Here is a 21,099-nt window from a genome sequence, read left to right on the forward strand (position 1 = left end):
ACTGCTGCTGCCCTGCACCATCACCCCCATCCTCCGCATACACTGCCCTGAGGCTATACTCCTCCCGTGGGGAGTTATGCTACGCTCTGCTGCACCCACAACACCAGCCTCAGTGGTCTGCCCTGTAGCGGCGGTTCACTCTGACCGCAATCCACGGGTGACGTAGTCGGACATTTAAACATGAAAACCACATAAATAGTTCCGCCACTGGTTTGACCGCCCTGAGCCACGGAACTGGGTCGCCGCCACGAAGACTACAACCACCAGCATCCACCAAAAAGGGTCCGGCTCCGGGTGTCCCAAGGCCCAGGGGGTGCGTCAGAACATTTTCATCACCTTTCACAATCACCAATGGGACAAGGCAGTGATGTCCTCTGTCCCCTCTCTTATACATCCTAGTGACGGAGCACCTGCTCTCATCAATTCGCCATAACCCCAATATTAGGTGGATTGAGGTGGGAGGCACCGAGTACAAGTGCTCTCTATTTGCTGATGATGTCCTAGTATATATCACTCAATCACATATATCCATCCATGCTGTTATGGCTGAAATAGATCACTTTGTTACATGGTAAAATTTTAAAATCAATGCAGCGAAGTCTGAGGCCCTCGATGTCTCCCTCCCCAAATCCATATAGGATTCCATCTAGTCCAACTTTCCCTTTGCCTGGCCCTCACAGGGTATCAAATACTTAGGAATTCCTATTCATAGAGACCTCTCCCATCTATGTTATCTTAATTTTGGGCCCTTTATTGAACAACTCCATACAGACCACGGTTGGCAAGTTAGAACTGTAAGATTCACTACGTGAACCACTGGTGTTTTGTGGAAAAGCACATGTACACTGCGTTCCAAATTATTATACAAAAAGTGTTTAGGAGTGATAAGGGAAGAATTTGTTTGTTTGTCAGTTAAACTCATTGATGGTGATGTGTGTCAGGGCTCTTTATATCACTGTAAACAATTGCAGACACCTGTGCTAATTAGTTTGGCAGGTGTGTCCAATGAAAGGCAAGACTACTTAAGAAGGCTCTCTCACATTATTAAGCAGCCTACATTTTCTGCCAAAATGGGAAAGAAAAAGGATGTGTCGGCTGCTGAGAAGCAACAAATTGTGGAGTGTTTAGGTCAAGGCATGACTACAATCAACATTGTGCGATGATCAGGATGAAGTGTCTTGGCAATCAAGAAGTATGTAGCTGATTCACAGTACACACGTGTGCGTGCTGATAAGGGCAAATTGAGGACTCTTTCCTACAGGCAATTACGTCAGGTTGAAAGAGCAGCGGCAAAAAAGCCTTGTCATAGCAGCAGACAAGTTTTTGAAGCTGCTTGTGCCTCCAACGTCCCCCGAACAACAAGATTCAGGGTCCTTCAGAGGTTTGCAGCTGTGCATGCGCCATCCTGTCGACCTCCTCTATCCACTTCACACAAGCAGAAACGGCTCCAGTGGGCCAAACATTACATGAAGACTGATTTCAAAACTGTTTTGTTCACGGATGAGTGCCGTGCAGCGCTCGATGGTCCAGATGGATGGAGTGGAGGATGGCTGGTTGATGGACACCCCACGCAAACACGGCTACAGCGCCAACAAGGAGGAGGTGGAGTAATGTTTTGGGCTGGAATCATGGGGAGAGAGATTGTCGGCGCCTTTAGGATCCCTGAAGGCGCTAAAGATGAACTCCATAATGTATGTGGATTTTCTCAAACAGCACTTCCTGCCATGGTTCAAGAAGAAGAACCGTGTATTTCACAGCAAGATCATTTTTCTGCATGATAATGCACCATTTCATGCTGCACATAAAACATCTGCATCTCTGGCTGATATGGGCATAAAAGGGGACAAACTTATGGTGTGACCCCCATGCTCCCCTGACCTCTACCCCATTCAGAACCTTTGGAGCATCATTAAAAGGAGTGTCTATGATGGCGGGAGGCAGTTCACATCTAAGCAACAGCTCTGGGAGGGTATTCTGTCCTCATGCAAAACAATTGAAGCAGAAACCATCCAAAACCTGACAAATTCAATGGACGAGAGAGTTCAGAAGCTCCTTTCGAACAAGGGGTCCTATGTGAAAATGTAACATCACCTAGAATAAAGTTTTGAGTTGAAAACTGTTTGATTTCAGTTTCTAACAACCTGCTAATGCTTATAATTTCAAAAATGACCATTTTTTTGGTCTTTATTAAAATGAAAAGGTTGATCGAAAAGTTTGGGGGATCTAAGAGTGTGGCAACCCAGTAGTCATGATTACTTCGAATTCTGACAATATGAGGGTCATGCTGCAGGTAGTGCAGCAAGAAGGCACTTATGTGCCTTGCGCATCTCGGAGCCCCAAAATTATTTTCCGGGCTAGATGCAGCTAAAAATTATTTTTAATTTTAAATCTGGTGAAGCTTTAGTATAGATGGCCTAATAGGATCAGTGCTGCACACTGCTACAAAGCCCAAATTATTTTCCAGTCAAGATACAGATAAACATGATTAGTAATTTGAAAGCTTAAAACGGTTGGTAAGGTGATTTTAACCAATCATCAAGCTTTTACTCTCCCCAGGATGACACAGGGGTAGAAAAGTCGTTTCGGATCCATGATTTGTTCATCTTTATGAACGTGAGTCTGTCTACATTATCAGTGGAGAGCCGCGTGCGCTTATCTGTCAGCACACCACCAGCAGCGCTGAACACACGTTCAGACAGAACGCTGGCTGCGGGGCATGACAAGATCTCCAAGGCGTAAGTGGCTAGCTCCGGCCATTTATCCAGATTGGAAGCCCAAAAAGAGCAAGGGTCCAGTGACACAGTCGTGGCTTCAATGTTTACTTGGAGATACTCCTGTACCATCGTCTCTAGGCGTTGACTATGTGTCAGACTTCTTGTCTCCTGTGGCCTTGCAAAGGATGGGCTAAAAAAGTGGTGAAATGATTCCGCAAAATTGATGTTACCAGCAGATACTGTGGTTCTGTTACGGTTTGAGTGCTGAACACTTGACGGTCCCACGGTTGGCAAGTTGGAACTGTGAGATTCACTACGTGCACCACTGGTATTTTGTGGAAAAGCACATGTAAGATTCTGCAACAGTCTCTGCTGATACTCCTGCATGCGTGCATCCCTTTCTATGGCAGGAATAATTTCTGCAAATTTACTTTTGTACCGGGGATCTAACAGTGTGGCAACCCAGTAGTCAGGATTATTTCTAATTCTCACAATTCGAGGGTCATGTTGCAGGTAGTGCAGCAAGAAGGCACTCATGTGTGTTGCGCATCCAGGAGCACCAAGTCCCTGTTGTGTTGGTGGCGAGGTAACAATCATGCTTCCTTCCTCTGTCCTCTCCCCCCAACCTCGCACAACAGAAATGTGATCAAGGTCTCCCTCATCTGATGAGTCTTCCATCAGTTCGTCCTCCACTTCTTCCTGGGCTCCTGCACCTTCCTCACTAGTTTGGCTGCTACCATGCGCCCTGGTAAAACCATCTCCCCCACCCTCACATGCCTGCCGCCTTGGTGCTGCCGACCGTCTGGACCTTGCAGATGTTAGCCCTTCCGCATACAACTCCTCCTCCTCTACTTCCTCCACCTCCTCTTGTGCCACCACCTGACTCCGAATTCTGTTTAACATGTGCTCCAGCATGTAAATCACCAGAATAGTCATGCTGATAATGGCATCGTCAGCACTAAACATCTTCGTCGCCATTTCAAAACTGTGCAGAAGGGTGCATAGGTCCCTGATCTGAGACCACTCCTCCAGCGTGATTTGCCCCACCTCTGAATCTCGTTGGCCCAGGCTATACGTCAGAACGTATTGCACCAGGGCTTGTCGGTGCTGCCACAGTCGCTGCAACATGTGCAGAGTTGAATTCCACCGGGTAGGCACATCGCATTTTAGCCGGTGAAGTGGCAGGCCCAACGACTTCTGTAGAGATGTAAGTCGCTGAGCTGCGGGATGCGAACGGCGGAAGTGAGCACACAGCGACCGTGCCCTCTGCAGAAGGCCATCTAGTCTGGGATAGTGGGCTAAAAATTGCTGGACAACCAGGTTCAACACGTGAGCCATACAAGGCACGTGTGTGACATTGCCCCGGCGAAGGGCCGCACCCAGGTTTGCAGCATTGTCGCACACGGCCTTCCCTGGTTTCAGGTCCAGTGGAGACAACCATTCATGAAATTGGTTCTCCAGAGCTGACCACAACTCCTCAGCTGTGTGACTCACATTTCCCAGACATTTCAATGTAAAAACCGCCTGATGACGTTGAGCCCTGCTGCCAGCATAGTAAGGAGGTGTGCAGGATCCCTTCTGCGCAGTTAGAAAGCTTGTGGCATGACCAGACAGGCTTTGGGTGCAGGTGGAAGACCGAGAGGAGGTTGAGGAGGCAGAAGCAGTGGAGGAACTTTGACATAAAGAGGATTGACGCACAACTCGTGGGGACGGCAAGACTTGGACAGCAGCCCCTTGTCCTGCTGTCACCATAGTTACCCAGTGCCCAGTCAGCGACATGTAACGCCCCTGTCCATGCCTACTCGTCCAAGTGTCTGTGGTGAAATGCACCCTGTCACACACAGAGTTTCTCAAAGAAGCGGTGATGTTGTGTGCGACATGCTGGTGGAGCGCAGGCACACCTTTCTTTGAGAAGTAGTGCCGACTGGGCATCTGGTACTGGGGCACTGCGACGGACATAAGGTCTCGAAAATCCTCTGTGTCCACCAGGCGGAAAGGCAGCATTTCTGTAGCCAAGAGCTTGCAGATGGTGAAATTCAACCTCTTAGCTTTCTCATGGCTAGGAGGAAATGGTCTTTTACTTGTCCACATCTGAGGGACCGAGGGCTGGCTATTGTGCTTAGATGGGGTTGATAAGGGTGTCCCCGGCAAACTGCCGGTCTGTGAGGAAGATGCAGGCGGACATGTTAGGTTGCCTTGATCCAAAGGTGGTGCTATCGATGTCGGACAGCGCTCAACACCAGCTGGTGTTACCACCTCCAAAGAAAATGATGACCTGCCAATCACGCTGGCTGTTGCGGGTAAAGAGGTGGCAGGTCTGCGCCCCAAAACAGGTGTGACTGCTGTCCCCCCAGTCACAGAGGATGAAGAGGCCGCGGATGCACAAGATATGGCAGACGGTGACTGGCCCGGCCGGCTAGGCCGCATTGTAGCACACTGAGCTTCCCACTGCAACTTATGCTTCATGTCCATGTGCCGGTTCATGCATGAAGTACTCAAACTATGTATTTTTTGGCCTCTACTTAGCTTTTGCTGACAAATGTTACAGATAACACGAGTTGGATCATCTTTATCGATCTGAAAAAATGCCCAGGCTATGCAAGGCTTAGCACCCATGCGACCTGAAGAGCCACCACGACTTGTGGTGAGAGGCAGAGTTGTGTTTGAGGATGCAGTTGTTGACGAGATTCCAGTACTACGTCTCTGTCCAGGAAGGCGAAACCTGACCTCGTCGTCACTAGCATCTTCCTCCACCTCCTCTGCTGACCTCATCTCTTGGCTGACTGTGGGTTGACAGTAAGTGGGATCTCCGACCTCATCATTATCACCCTGTGCGTTATCACACCAGTCGTCCTCAGAGCCAACCTGTTCCTGCCCTGACAAAAAACTAAAGTTGTCGCTCCAATCAGGTATTTGAGTCTTATCATCGTCTTCCTCATTGTCTCCACCAACAGGAGTTACAGTTTGGGAATGAGGGTCTACATTATGGTCAGAACCTTCTGCGTCTGGTCCTGGATCCGACTCATAAAGATTCTGGGCATCAGTGCAGATCATTTCCTCGTCTGGATTCACAGAAGCGCTGGAGTCGACCTCTGATTCCCAGGCTATAGTATGAGTAAACAGCTCTGCAGACTCAACCATCTGTTCTACCTCATACTCAGACGGGCATCTGGAGATTTGGGAGCTGTGAGGAAGCAAGTGCGATTTGGGTGACACCTTTGAGGACTGGAGTATTTGTGATGTTGAAGTTGATGTGGAGGAGAGCCCACTTAAAGGAGCACTTGATATCCGTTGCAGCACCTGCTGTTTTTGTGCCTCATCTGGAATTTGTAGCGATTGGCGTGGCCGTAAGAAAGGGATCTTATCACATTGTCCGCTAAAAGAAGTAGACATTTTAGTTTGGCTGGAAGATGGTCTTTCTTCTGCAGATGTTACTGTTGCTTTAACACCTACCCCACGGACACAACCTTTTTTCCCCTTCCCAACACGCCTATTCCCCTTTCCACCAGCAGCAGGCCTTTTTCCACTCATTTTGGTGGTTAACTAATTCACAACTCTGGAGTTGTTTGCACAAAAAAACAATGGATGGTAACCGAGCAAAGCTGAGTGGCCAAACTGTGGTATTAGGCCAAAACTATTGGCTGGGTTAGATGCAGAAAAAAATTATTTTGAATTTGCAACCTGATGGAGGTCAGTATAGATGGACTAATACAAATAGTCCCACACACAGCTAGAAGCCCAAATATTTTTTCAGAGGTACTGTAGATGCAGATAAAAATTAGTTTTAATTTGCAACCTGATGGATGTCAGTATAGATGGACTAATAGAGAAAGTCCGACACACTACTAGAAGGCCAAATATTTTTTCAGAGGTAGATGCAGAAAAAAATATATTCAGTTTGCAACCTGATGGAGGTCAGTATAGATGGACTAATAGACCAAGTCCCACACACCGCTAGAAGCCCAAATATTTTTTCAGAGCTAGATGCAGAAAAAAATTATTTTTAATTTGCAACCTGATGGAGGTCAGTATAGATGGACTAATAGACCAAGTCCCACACACTGCTAGAAGCCCAAATATTTTTTCAGAGCTAGATGCAGAAAAAAATTATTTTTAATTTGCAACCTGATGGAGGTCAGTATAGATGGACTAATAGACCAAGTCCCACACACCGCTAGAAGCCCAACTATTTTTTCAGAGCTAGATGCAGAAAAAAATTATATTCAATTTGCAACCTGATGGAGGTCAGTATAGATGGACTAATAGAATGATGCTATGCCCAAAAGATTTTACTTCACTAGGTGCAGTAAAAAAATTGGTATTCTATACACAGGTGTTATATCTTGCAACACAGATAGGCTACTCCACTGACTAACACACTCTGCAATAGGCCAAAAAGGATTAGCTTTGCTAGATTCAGCCAAATGCTGTGAAAAAAACTTGCACAGCACTGGCACAGACCTGCCTGGCAAAAACTGATAGGAACTCATGTAACCTAGTCCTGAAAAGGACTCCAATTACAATTAGTCTTTACTCCCACAACCTATCTATTTAAGAGCACAGACCTCCCTGATAAAAGTCGTAGGAAATGCTGTAACCTAGTCCTTAAAAGGACTGCAATCACAACTATTCCCTACTCCCAAGCTATCTGTATATTTGTGCGAAAATTGGCTTGAAATTAACAAGGTATAGCACACACAGCAACAGCGGTGCCGTCTAACACGCAGCTGCAGCAGTGAGAAAATGGTGGCGACGGGGAAAATGGCTTGGTCTTATAGGGCAAGGACATGTGACATACACTACCAATGACACATGCCCTTGCTTGTGTGAAAAAAAGCACTTCGCTCCGTGTGTGCGCTGCTGATAGGCTGACAGATTGCACCTCCCCACTGCAAATGCGGGAAAGAGAAAAAAAAATGGAGATCTTCATTGTTCCTGCAGAGATCCATCCCCTGCCCCTCCCCCCACCCCGCTGTACACTCAAACTGCGTATTAACATTAATTTTCATCATTACTGAGAAAAAATCCAGTTATGATTTTGGTGCACGAACAGTTATCGAACATAACCTCGAACAGCCGAATTTTTCTCAAATTGTTCGTGTTCGCCGAACGGCTCGAACACCGCCCAAAACAGCTCGAATTTGAGATTGGCGAACAGTTCGAGTAGAACAACGCTCATCTCTAGTAATAAGACACACAAGCATTTTTACTTAAAAACGGCAAAATTCTGTAAAAGTGTGGGAAATCATTGTGTTTCCAATACAGTATTTTTATCACTTTTGCTAGGACAGTGGTGCTGTATGATGAGCGAGGGGGGACGTGTTTGATGAGGGGAGGGGATAAGAAGAGTTCAGAGGAGTGGCATGCTTCTAATCTAATTTTTTTCCCCTAACTTTATGTGTGCAAATTGCGGCTAGCCAATCAGGGTGCAGGAACCATCCACAATGTCCAGACACAAGGGCTTGTGCCATTGGCTGCTGAAATCAGATGTCCCTTTCTATATAAAGAGCAGACATGTTGTTTTAGCGCCATTTTGTGACTATAACAGATCAGAGAGGATGCTCCTGGTCTTCTCCTGGATACTGAGAGATGAGGTTGCGGATGGTCTCCTGTGGGATCTCCTCCGAGACCTGGACTAAAACATCCGCCAACTCCTGGACAGTCTGTGGTACAACATGACGTTGGTGAATGGAGCGAGACATGATGTCCCAGATGTGCTCAATCGGATTCAGGTCTGGGGAACGGACAGACTAGTCCATAGCTTCAATGCCTTCATCTTGCAGGAACTGCTGACACACGCTAGCGACATGAGGTCTGGCATTGTCCTGCTTTAGAAGGAACCCAGGGCCAACCGCCGTATGGTCTCACAAGGGGTCTGAGGATCCCATCACGGCACCTAATGGCAGTCAGGCTACTTCTGGCAAGAACATGAAGGGCTGTGCGGCCCTCCAAAGAAATGCCACCCCACACCATTACTGACCCACTGCCCAACCGGTCATGCTGAAGGATGTTGCAGGCAGCAGATCGCTCTCCACAGCATCTCCAGACTCTGTCACGTCTGTCACATGTGCTCAGTGTGAACCTGCTTTCATCTGTGAAGAGCCCAGGGCGCCAGTGGTGACTTTGCCAATCCTGGTGTTCTGTGGCAAATTCAAAGTGTCCTGCATGGTGTTGGGCTGTGAGCTCAACCCCCATCTGTGGACGTCGGGCCCTCATACCACCCTCATGGAGTCGGTTTCTAACTGTTTGTGCAGACACATGCACATTTGTGACCTGCTTGAGGTCATTTTGCAGGGCTCTGGCAGTGCTCCTCCTGTTCCTCCTTGCACAAAGGTGGAGGTAGCGGTCCTGCTGCTGGGTTGTTGCCCTCCTACGGCCCCCTCCACGTCTCCTGGTGTACTACCCTGTCTCCTGGTAGCGCCTCCAGCCTCTGGACACTACGCTGACAAACACAGCAAACCTTCATGCCACAGCTCGCATTGATGTGCCATCCTGGATGAGCTGCACTACCTGAGCAACTTTTGTGGGTTGTAGAGCCCGTCTTATGCTACCACGAGTGTGAAAGCACAACCAACATTCAAAAGTGACCAAAACATCATCCAGAAAGCGTTGGTACTGAGATGTGGTCTGTGGTCCCTATCTGCAGAACCACTCCTTTATTGAGTGTGTCTTGATAATTGCCAATAATTTCCATCTATTGTCTATTCCATTTGCACAACAGCATGTGAAATTGATTGTCAATCAGTGTTGCTTCCTAAGTGGACAGTTTGATTTCACAGAAGTTTGATTCACTTGGAGTTATATTCTGTTGTTTAAGTGTTCCCTTTATTTTTTTGAGCAGTGTATATAGGCCTCATGCACAGTAAAAAAAAATATATTTTCTTCTGTTACTAACGTGATACAGCAGGTAAGATCTCAGTTTCAAATTGTTTGAATATATTCTATTTCATACAGGCCTCATCAACAGTAAAAAAAATAATTTCTTCTGTAAAAAAAATAATTTCAGCAACCTGACCCTCGTCACCAGACGTTAACCCCCGGGAGGGTGATCCTGATGAGACTCGGATAGCTAAGGCTCACGCAGACCGTACTGGGCTGTCAGGGCAGGAAGAGGAGGAGGGTGACTCTCAGGGCGCGGAATGGGATAACACAGAGGATGATGATGAGGTTGTGGATCCCACTTGATGTGAACCCAGAGGCACTCAGCTGAGTAGGTCATCTGAAGAGGTGGAGGAGGAGGAAGACTGGGAAGTTACGTTGCGCCCTATGGTGCAGACACAGAGTGATGCAACCACAACAACCACTGAATCCTTAGCCTCAACTGTGGCTGTGGCCAGCAGCGGTCGCAAGTTTGCAGCTCACAGGGGAGGCAAGGGTTGCCTAGCCTGGGCCTTTTTTGACACTGCAAAGGATGAGCCAACTTACGTTATGTGAAAACTTTGCAAAAGAAACTCAGTAGACGTAAAAAGCGCAATAATTTGACTACTACATGCATGAACCTTCAGATGCGCAATCAACATGAATTAATCTGGCAATCTCACTGCGATAAAATGCGGACCAGTGGATGTCAACAACCATCAGCCGCCCCATCAACCAAATCTGATACTTCTTCTTCCTCCGACCGCAAAACCTTCGGTTGTTTACCCACTCTAGTCAGGCTGAGTGAGAGCCCGTCAGCTGTAATGGAAGCGGACATGCCTGCTGTTTTTGACAGATCTCAGAGAATGAGCACACCACATCTATATCAATCCACCGTAACATCTCCACCTGCACCTCACTCATGGTCCAGCAGTTTGTCCAGTTTACCCTACTCCACCCTCTCTCAGCACTGCAGCCAGCCCTCGGTCCCGCAGTTGTGGTCACATAAAAGATTGTGTCCTCCTACACATGACAAAGCTAAGAGGTTGAACTCCACCATCTCCAATCTGTTTGCCAAGGAAATGCTGCCTTTCTGCCTGGTAGATACAGACAGTTTCTGAAAGCTGATGGCCGTCGGAGTCCCCCAGTACCAGTTGCTTAGTCGCCATTATTTCTCTAAGAAAGCTGTGCCTGCACTACACAAGCATGTCGCAGATGACATCACCTGATCCTTGACTAAATATATGTCTGCCAGGGTGCATTTCACCACAGACACCTGGACGAGTAAGCATGGCCCAGGGAGTTACATCTCGCTGACTGGGCACTGGGTGACTCTGGTGGCTGTGGGGACAGGCGGGGAAGGGGCTGCTCCACAAGTCTTGGAATCTGCAAGGCTTGCATGACAAACCTCTGCATTTCACACTTTCTCCACTGCATCTGCCTCCTCTACCTGCGCACTCAACATCTGCCTTAATGAGACACGAGTTCCAACAGTGCAGAGTGAATCCCCACTACCTCCGTACTGTGCAGCCAGGGCTCACCGCAATCAGGCAGTCTTCAAATTAATATGCCTTGGAGATCGCAGTCATACACCTGAAGAGTTGTGGACAGCTATCCAGGCAGAGCTTGAGCAATGGCTGTCTCCGCTGAACCTGGAACCAGGGAAGGCCATGTGTGATAATGGTGCAAACCTGGTTGCGGCCTACACCGAGGCAAGCTCACACATGTGCCTTGCATGGCTCACGTCCTCAACCTGGTGGTACAGCAATTTCTCCGCCACTATCCTGGCCTGGATGCGCTGCTGCAGAAAGCACAAAAGCTGTGTGCTCAATTCCGCTGTTTGCACCCCTCAAGTCATCGACTTGCATCAATACAGAGATCTTTGTCCATGCCAGTTAACTGATAGATATGTGATGTGCCGACACGGAGAAATTCCACTCTGCACATGTTGCAGTGATTGTGGCAGCAGAAACGAGCCCTGATGCAGCATGCAATGTCATATAGTCTTGGCAGTACGGATGTGGGGCATATGTCGTTTACAGAGTGGGCACAGATTAAGGACCTCTGCACCTTTCTGCACAGTTTCGAAATGGCTACAAAGATGGTAAGCGCTGACGATGCTGTCATTTGCATCACTATTCCAGTCATCTACATGATCAAGCAGACTTTGAATAGCATGCGCGAGGAGGTGGTGGTCCCAGAGGAAGATGAGGAAGCAGAAGAGGATTCGGAAGGGATAACAATGTCTCAAAGTTCCAGACTGTCGACATACAGACGGATGCCAAGGGATGGAGGATTACAGCCATCGAGGGGGCTGGTGATACTAGACAAACTGTTAGTGAAGGTGCAGGAGCCGAGGAACAAATAGAGGAGGAATAGGTGATGGGCGAGCAACAGTCAGGAGATGGATAATCATCCCCTCTCTGTTGTTCGTGGTTGGCGGTAGGGGAAGGAGGAAACAAGCATCAGTGTTACCCAGTCATCAACACAGCATGGCCTTGGACCTCATGGAAGAGACCAACATATGAGTGTCTTCTTGCTGCACTATCTGCAACATGATTCCCGTATAGATAGGATTCAAAATAGTGCTGACTACTGGGTTGCCACACTGTTAGATCCACTTTATAAGAGTAAATTTTGCCAGATGCTTCCCGCCCTGGAAAGGGACCCACGAATGCTGGTGTATAGAAACATGCTTTTCCACAACCGTTAGAGAGGTTTTCCCCAAGATAGCAGTGAGGCACACAGTGTGCATCACAGCTCTAGACTTCCAACCTCAGGAACATCAATTCATCAATGCCAAAACATTAGCTGCAGCAGTGTAAGTGGCAGAAAAAATTTCTGTGAGCCGTTTCACACATTTTTTAGACCAGCTTGTGCTCCAGCACAACAGAATACAAGTCTGACATGTGGTGAACGACTGGAGAGGATGGTGCAGGAGTATCTGGAGCTCAATATCAATACCATCAGGGAGGGTTTGAATCCTTTTTCATTTTGGTCTTCCAAAATGGAAGAGTGGCCTGAGCTCGCCTGTCATGCCTTGGAGGTTTTATCATGCCTGGCAGCCAGAGTTTTCTCAGAACGTGTCTTCAGCACTGCTGGTGGTGTCCTGATGGATAAGCACAGTCGGCTGAAAGTGTAGACTGCCTAACTTTCATCAAGATGAACAAGTCATGGATCTCCAAGGACTTTTGCACCCCAATCGCAGACTGTACAGAGTAGGTGATGTTGTAGTTTCTAGTGTGCTGCATTGATGTGTGACAAAACACAAATGTCAGATGTGTCTAATTAATCAGAAGTGAATAAACTCAAATATTTGTAGAGCACTGCAAAACTGCTACTATGATGCCCAATAATTAGAGATGAGCAGATTGATAAATCAGGGATCAAGATCGAGGCCAATTTCCTGGAATTTGCGTTTCCATGTGATTTGAACAATCTGCAATTTGGTTCTCACAGATCTGCAAAAAATATATATATATAAATGCCTGGTGTCACGTCACACCCTGCTGAAAGCTCAATGGGCGTGCTAATGGCATCAGATGCGGCCATGTGGGCTTCCCAATATTGCCTTGATGCAAAAATAATACATGGTCTGTCTAGCCAAGCCAATCATGAGGGGCATAGTATGAAAAATAGGAGCCGTCCAAGGAAGGCTATTTTATACCTGTACTAAGTGCGGACATGGGCTCAGAGCACATAGGTTATAGATAGAAAAATACATAATGTGATTGCTTTGTACAACTTCAGTGCTGATGAGTCAGATGGAAAATGGGATAAATAGTCTCAGTCTGTGAATACTAATCCAAAGATTTTGTGATATAAGAGCAGTAGCAGCATCTTAATAGCGGCATTTTTTTCAAACAGTGAAAGGAAGGAGAGTCGGTATTAAAACCCTCATTACTAATTTTAAAACTCATACCAAAATTTGAATTCAAAGCCTGTTATGTGTCACTGAAAGAGTGGATCCTGCATTTTGAGATGTGCAAACCAAATTTCTTTAAAAGGAACCTATCAGCAGGGATAAAATTATTTGCAGCCATAAAATATATTTTACATACTACAAAGGAAACTACCAAACAATAGCAAGAAATGGGGTCAATGAGATTAAGATAAAAGGTAACAATTTCTAATTCCTATTAAAGCCCTGGTTCCCCAAAGACTCTCGCTTTAACAAGAGCAGTTCACAGCTACCCCTCCATACATTAGCCCTATATTTTCCCTATGTGCCTCCCACATAGGGAAAATATAGTGCTAATGTATAGAGGGATAGCTCTGGACTGCCTTCATTAGGGCGGGAGCCTTTGAGAGACCAGGACTCCAGTGTAATGTCAAAGATGGTGGTCAGCACGGTGGGTGATTTTGTCACACTCAATCCACCACAAGCATGGACCTAATATTTGTCAAAATGATTCAGAAATGGTTCAGTTCAGACTTTCATTCACCTACAGCTGATGCCATTGATTAAATTGGCCAAACCACCTGACTGACTGTCCATTGTCTGTCTTCTACACTGTTCTGCTGCAACCACAATCAGTCCATAAAGGTCAAGCTGCTCAGAAAGGCATCTATTCGCGGTTCATCATGTCATCTATACTGTAGCTCCTGGAACTGCCATTGTTAGTCCTAAACTGTCCCACATCTCCTTGCCTGCCCTGTCCTAACTTCATACCATCCTGCTCCTGCCACAGTCACTGCACAGTCATGTGAGCCACACATCTCCTAGCTGTCCACTGTGTTTCATTGTGTTAGACTCTACTGTAATGGAGACTGCTAGGCATGCGCCCACTATCCTAGCACTTCACAGACCTCTTTTGGCAAGAGTATTCAGACACAGATAATTCATGTACAGTTGTTTTTATGCTTGAGCCAACATTTAAAAACAGATATTCAACTCAGTGTAACCATATAACTGGATTCAAATTGCAATTTCCAGTGCCCGTTCCTTTAAGTAGAAGAAATCAGTGAAAGTGCATGGAATAAGTACTTTAAGGCCATGGCCCCACTATCAGTATTCGGTCAGTATTTTTTCTCAGGAGTGGGAGCCAAAACCTGGTGAGGAACAATCAGAGAAAAGGTATAATGGAAACAAGTGCACCAATTCTGCATTTATCACGCACTCTTGGCTTTGGCTCCAACTCCTGAGAAAAAATACTGACCAAATACTGAAAGTGGGGCGTGGGCTAAGGCTGATTAAAAAAAACTGTTACACCAGTTTATGACCATCATATTATCAGAAAAAGGATACATTGTCCATCGGAGTACTTGATATCTTCTCCAGGTGATGAGGTGGTGTTCAGCTTTTCTGAAAGAGGAAATTGACTCATCAACTGCGACAAAAAATCTTCTCTGCGCTCATATTCTTTTCCTCGATAAATGAAGACCTTGTTCTGCAAATATATTTAAATATATACTTATAATATCATTAAACCTTTTATTAAAAGAAATTAAAAAAAGACTTCGTTATCAATGTCCATGTTGGAAATACACTCCTCAACATTGAAATTGCAACATTAAGAAGGATAAGTCGTGTAATTATGGAAATCACAGCATTGATAGAGATGTAATGATATGTATATGATGAAAACATGGAAAGAAAAATTTCAATACATTTCAATTTATTCAGAATCCAGAATCAAAAATACAAGCTTCTACACACTTTGGCATGCTATCAAAGAGGTTATTAATGGTTATGGAATAGTCTGACTCACTGAATTCATTTAGGCATGCAATTAACCTAGATCCGCTTCTGGCAGTTCGATTTGCAATTGCTGATCATTGACGTCCCAGATGTGCCCAAAAGGAGACAAGTCTGGAGACACTGCAGGCCATGGTAGCACAACTAGACCATGCAGACTGCTCACAATAGCACACGTAACATACAGTCTGCCGTTGTATTGGGAAAAGGCTAATAGCATGCTTACAGTAGCACCATCCACAGCCGGCCTGTTGAAAAAACGCGTGTTAGCATGTCCAATTGAAACCAGGTATATATTTCCCTAAAGTGTTCTGATATTTCAGAGAAAATAAACTTTAAAGGTTTTTCTTTATGTACACATCAGAGATAGACCTGTCAAGCAACTACAATGGTGTTGGTAGAAGCCGGACGTGGCAAAGCCAGACTAGTCTCGTCTCAGACTCTGGTCCCTAGCCTGAACTTTCAATTTTAGTTTCTCTTTAATGCCTATAAGACAAAAATACACCTGGAAACAATTGTTCAGCCAGGATTTAATTTATGCTGCCCGTGGCTTGGGCAGGATGAATCAGATGACAGGTTTAAAAATTATATGAGCAGTTTATCAAGAATTTATTAATGTTTATTGTCATAGATGTAATGGTAAAATCTAAAAAGCCATCTCTTGAGATGGGACGTGTAACCCTCATATTGAAGATTTAAATATGGCTTCATCATGAATTGAAGAAAACAAGTGCAAGCACTCTAAGAACACTGACCCCTGTTCAGCTATGACTTTCAGCCGTGAAAAGTTAATTGAAGCAGACATGAAGTCCAGGCACAGTTTGTAGGCTACAGGTTCAGCGCCTGGGAAAATAAGTTCTTCAAAATCAACATTAGACAATCACAGTAAGACACCCTGGCTCTGATATCCTGTTTTTAATATAGTTTTTTTTGTGACAGGCATAGGTCCTATAGTTATGGGAGACATATTTTCGGCATCGTGTGCCCGAGACTATTTTAATGCATTTAATTGCCTGTCAGCCCCAAATTAATATCGGACATATGGATGATGGTATACTCTAACGAGTGAAAGGATAACAATGTTTTGAACTTTTGCCTTTCAGGCTCCATATCTGACCATTCATTACTGCTTCGAACCTGAGACTACCATCATTTTATAGACAATCATCTTGGCTTTCTCATACATACATTTTACTTGCAACTTTTTAGCATATGATTAGTTATGCAGATTCTTGTCATGTCACTGCATTGTTACTGTTTTGCCCCTAAAAATCTAAATTTTAATTTTTACTACTTTGTCAGTATTTTGTAAATCCACGTTTGGCTTTCAACACTGATTGAATCCTTCTGGGCATGCTCTAGATCAGATTCAAACATGTCACGAGCAAATTCTGAACCTAGGTATCTTCTACACATTCCCAAAATTGGTGCATACTGGTTGACTCACTTGGGTATGTATACAGTTTTTTATTCAATTCTACCCACAAGTGTTCGATTGGTTGAGGTCTGGGGATCTGTCCACTTTTCACACTCTTTTGTAAACTTGAGCTGACTCTTCTTATGACGATATTGAAGTTGAGGCTTCTTCACCTTTTTTCAAGCCACCATTCCAGACTTGTGTAACGTGCGTCGATGATGCTTGCATGGACATCTGTTATCTCATTATTATGAAGCATATGAGCCACCTCTACTGCCATGTTTGTCGTGACAGAACTGATAGACCTTGTGATGAGCCGACTTGTTGACTCTGATATTTTGCCTGGACGTCATCCACTTCTTGGCTTTTAAATGGATGGACGGAATTCATTTTGTATTCTTCCAACAGTCATGCTACTCACATGATGCAGTTTGTCAATTTTCTTGGCCGAGAGACCACTATCGATCAGCTGGATGATGCAGTTTCTCTTGTCTTGGTAAATCTTCTTTATGGCTGTTCCTCGATTAGAACCAGTGACCTTTCACTTTTTTGTGAATCAACCTAATAACACATTGAGCTATTAGGGAATGTGAGAACATGTTGTGTTTTGTAGTATACAAGGAGAAAAATATTTTTTCACCATTTGTTAGTGGAAGATTGATGAGCATATTAGAAGGTGAAGCATGAATTAAAACCTAACAAGTCTCATCTGTTATAAGAAAGCATCAAATACCTAAATTATGTGGTCAGCAAGAGAGTATCCAGCATATGGACTCAAGGGTGTGGCAGTGCAGGAGTGGCCCATGCCCTGTAATTTTGGGAACTTTGAGGATTATTAAATGGGGTTCAATGCCGATAAATGTAAGGTCATGCACATGGGAAAGAAAAACAGCAGTCACCCATACATATTAAACGGGAAACCGTTGGGGAAATCTGACATGGAGAAGGACCTGGGCGTCTTGGCTAATAGCAAATTAAATTGGAGTGCCCAGTGTCAGGCAGCAGCTGCGAAAGCAAATAGAATCATGGCATGCATCAGAAGAGGAATAGGGGCATATGATGAGAACATTGTTCTTCCTCTGTATAAAGCGCTGGTAAGGCCGCACTTAGAATATTGTGCACAGTTCTGGGCTCCGGTGCTCAGGAAAGACATATTGGAGCTAGAGAGGGTACAAAGGAGGGCGACTAAGGTAATAAAGGGAATGGAGGGACTAGAATACCCAGAGAGGTTGTCAAAATTAGGCCTATTTACGTTGGAAAAGAGAAGGCTTAGGGGAGACCTCATAAACATGTATAAATACATCAGGGGGCAGTACAGAGATCTCTCCCATGACCTGTTTATACCAAGGATGGTGACAAAGACGAGGGGCCACACTATGCGTCTGGAGGAAAGGAGGTTCCTGCACCAGCATAGAAGGGGATTCTTTACGGTCAGAGCCGTGAGACTCTGGAACTCTCTGGGAGAGGAAATGGTGATGTCCAACTCACTTAATGAGTTCAAGAGAGGCCTGGACGCCTTTCTTGAGAACAATAAAATTACATCTTATGCTTAGTTAATTAATCCAGGGATTTAATCTGACTGCCAGATTGGTGTCGGGAAGTGAATTTTTCCTCAATGATGTAAATTGGCCTATACCGCATGTTTTTTTTTTCCTTCCCCAGGATCAACGCTGCGGAATAGCTGCAGTGCACAAGAAATAGACTGAACTGGATGGACGCTTGTCTTTTTTCGGCCTTATAAACTATGTAACTATGTAACTATATATTGAGATTAATTGGTTACTCCTGAACATGGAAGTCACAGCATCCTACTACACTTTGTCTAAATAGGGAAGCTCTGGGTGTCAACAAGTGATTGTGTGAGAAAAGGAAGGGAATAGAGCCTTCTAGATATTGAAGTTGTTGTTGTTTATCTGTTCCTCTATCCTGATATACATTGATTTCACCAAACTATTTGCGCTGAATATGCTTTATTTTAGAAACGCTGATTTCCATTTCATATGTATGCTAAGTACACTGATTTGACTACCCATATCAATTCCTTCCTCTTCCCTCTTATTTTTCCTATCTTTTCTCACAGCACTTATTCATCCTCTTTTATCACACACTCCTCCTTCTCCTTGCACCTTCACTCTATTCTCTCCTCTACCCACCATGACTTCTATGCAGAAATATCCCCATTCCATCATTCACCTATCTCCTACCTTGTCCTTCAATTCACATTGCCCTCATCCATTCTCCATCTGTCCCAGAACATTTTTCTCTCTGCTAGTACACTGCATCCTTACGGCAACCTCCATGATGCTGTTTCTTTCTCTGCTCCTGGATTGGGGGTGGGTCACTCCCCCTCCGACTCATCAATGTGTTATTAGCAACTGTCTCTAGGCCGGCCCACATCACTTCTGACATTCCTGCCCATCACTCACAGCTATTAACACTTATTTTTTAAAGCATTCTCACTTTGCAGCATTTTCCCCACACTTGCCTAAAACTTTTGTGCAGTACTCCATGTCACCAATTTCCTAAGTAAATATATTACTAAAGGTGCTCTTGACATGAAATTTTCACCGGATGTCAGTAACAACCCATCCAATCCACACAGGTAAAGAAATCAAACCATACATGTCCATACATTAGGTTATGTGTAATAATGAGAAATGACACAGCAAAAAAGTATTGAACACATGAAGAAAGTGAGATGCAAAATGCCATGGAAAGTGATGATACCAACTGAAATCTATCAGTAATTAGAAAGCAATCCTGCTGCTTAAGTTAAAAATAATATCAGCTGATGGTCTATAAATAGGTGTCTCATTACCAAGGTGCCACACTAGAAAAATCTCATAGGTAAAACCAGTGAGCTGCCTCATTACTTTCATAGCCTTATTGTTGCAAAACATACAGATGACATTGACAGATAAGTTTCTAAAGTACTGAAGGTCCCAGTGAGCACTGTTGGGGATATAATCTGGAAGTGGAAAGGACATCATGTGAAAAGAATTTTCAGAAGAGGTGTCCAAGAGGACCACCTTTGGAGAGCTACAGAAAGACCTGGAATCAGCAGGTACAATTGTTTTAAAGAAAACTATAAGTAATCCACTCAATCACCATGGCCTGTATGTACAGTATGCTCATCACGCAAGGCTCCAGTGCTGAATAAAAAGAACGTTCAAGCGCGTTTAAAAGTTTGCTCAACAACATTTAGACAAACCTGTGAAATACTGGGAGAATGTAGTCTGGTCAGATGAGACCAAAATTAAACTCTTTGGATGCCATAATACACACCATGTTAAAACACCATACCATCAGTGAATTTTGTACTTGGGAACATCATGGTGTGGGGCTATTTTTCAGCATACTGCAATGACAAACTTCATGTAATTGAAGGAAGGATGAAATCACAAATATACCAAGACATTCTTGATAAAAATCTGCTGCCGTCTGTCAGGATGATGAAGAAGAAATGAGGGTGGGAATTTCAGCAAGATAATGATTCCAAACTCATAGCCAAGGGAACTCTCAATTGCTCTCAGAGAAAGAAAATAAAGCTGATAGAATGCCCAGCCAATCACCTGACCTGAATTCAACAGAAAATTTCTGGAAAGAAATAAAACACAGAGTTCATAGAAGGAGCTGATAGAACCTTCAGCATTTGAAGAGTGTTTGTGTGGAAAAATGGGCCAAAATCACACCTGAGCAATGCATGCTACTAGTCTCTCCATACAGGAGGCGTCTTGAAGCTGTCATCACCAACAAAGGCTTTTGTACGAAGTATTTAAATAAATTTCAGAAAGCGTGTTCAATACTTTTTGCCTGTCATTTGTCATTATTACACAACTTAATTTTTGGACAGCTATGGTTTGATTTCTTAGCCTATTTGAATTGGATGAGTTTTTACCGACATCTGATGAGAATTTCATATCAAGAGCACCTTTAGAAACATATTTACTTAGAAAATTGGTGATGTGTTCAATACTTCTTTCACCTGCTGCATACCATATACTACAATACTACATTAAAGAGAACCTGTCAGTAGAATCAACCCTCCTAGCGTGTCTATATGGACATGTAAGTCAGAGAAAGCTGAATTAAATGATAATGATTGACAAGCGGAGAGAAGGATTCAAGGCACCACCTCTGCTCTATCACATTAATTCACTTTCAGAGCAAGTGCTCCCAGATCAACGGTGGTGCATCACCAAGTGAGTAATCATTAAATTGAAGAAAAGAATAAAGGTAGCACTCAAACACTTTCAAATGGAACAAAAACACGCAACACGCAAAAAATAAAAATTTTAAACCTAGAAGGTTCCCTCATTCTAATTACAGAAAATATAAAAGAACAGATACCGATGGATGGACTACTGATTCAGACTCCAGTTATGGGGACGACTCGCATAGCATGGATATTG

The 21,099-nt window shown here is 44.5% G+C and overlaps 1 protein-coding gene across 5 annotated transcripts in view; it reads right to left on the minus strand.

Moving 5' to 3' along the window:
• DOCK2 (dedicator of cytokinesis 2) overlaps positions 1-21,099 on the minus strand; it is a 1,661,574-nt gene that overhangs the window by 389,416 nt on the left and 1,251,059 nt on the right. For all 5 annotated transcript variants that reach the window (XM_073649510.1, XM_073649507.1, XM_073649509.1 and 2 more), the window contains one exon: positions 14,821-14,962. In XM_073649510.1, the coding sequence (XP_073505611.1) occupies positions 14,821-14,962 (142 nt within the window). The remainder of the gene's footprint in view (positions 1-14,820; positions 14,963-21,099) is intronic.

The sequence above is a fragment of the Phyllobates terribilis genome, unplaced genomic scaffold (assembly GCF_046119375.1).
Source record: "Phyllobates terribilis strain yellow unplaced genomic scaffold, ASM4611937v1 Scaffold_10__3_contigs__length_209671492, whole genome shotgun sequence".
Taxonomy (NCBI): domain Eukaryota; kingdom Metazoa; phylum Chordata; class Amphibia; order Anura; family Dendrobatidae; genus Phyllobates; species Phyllobates terribilis.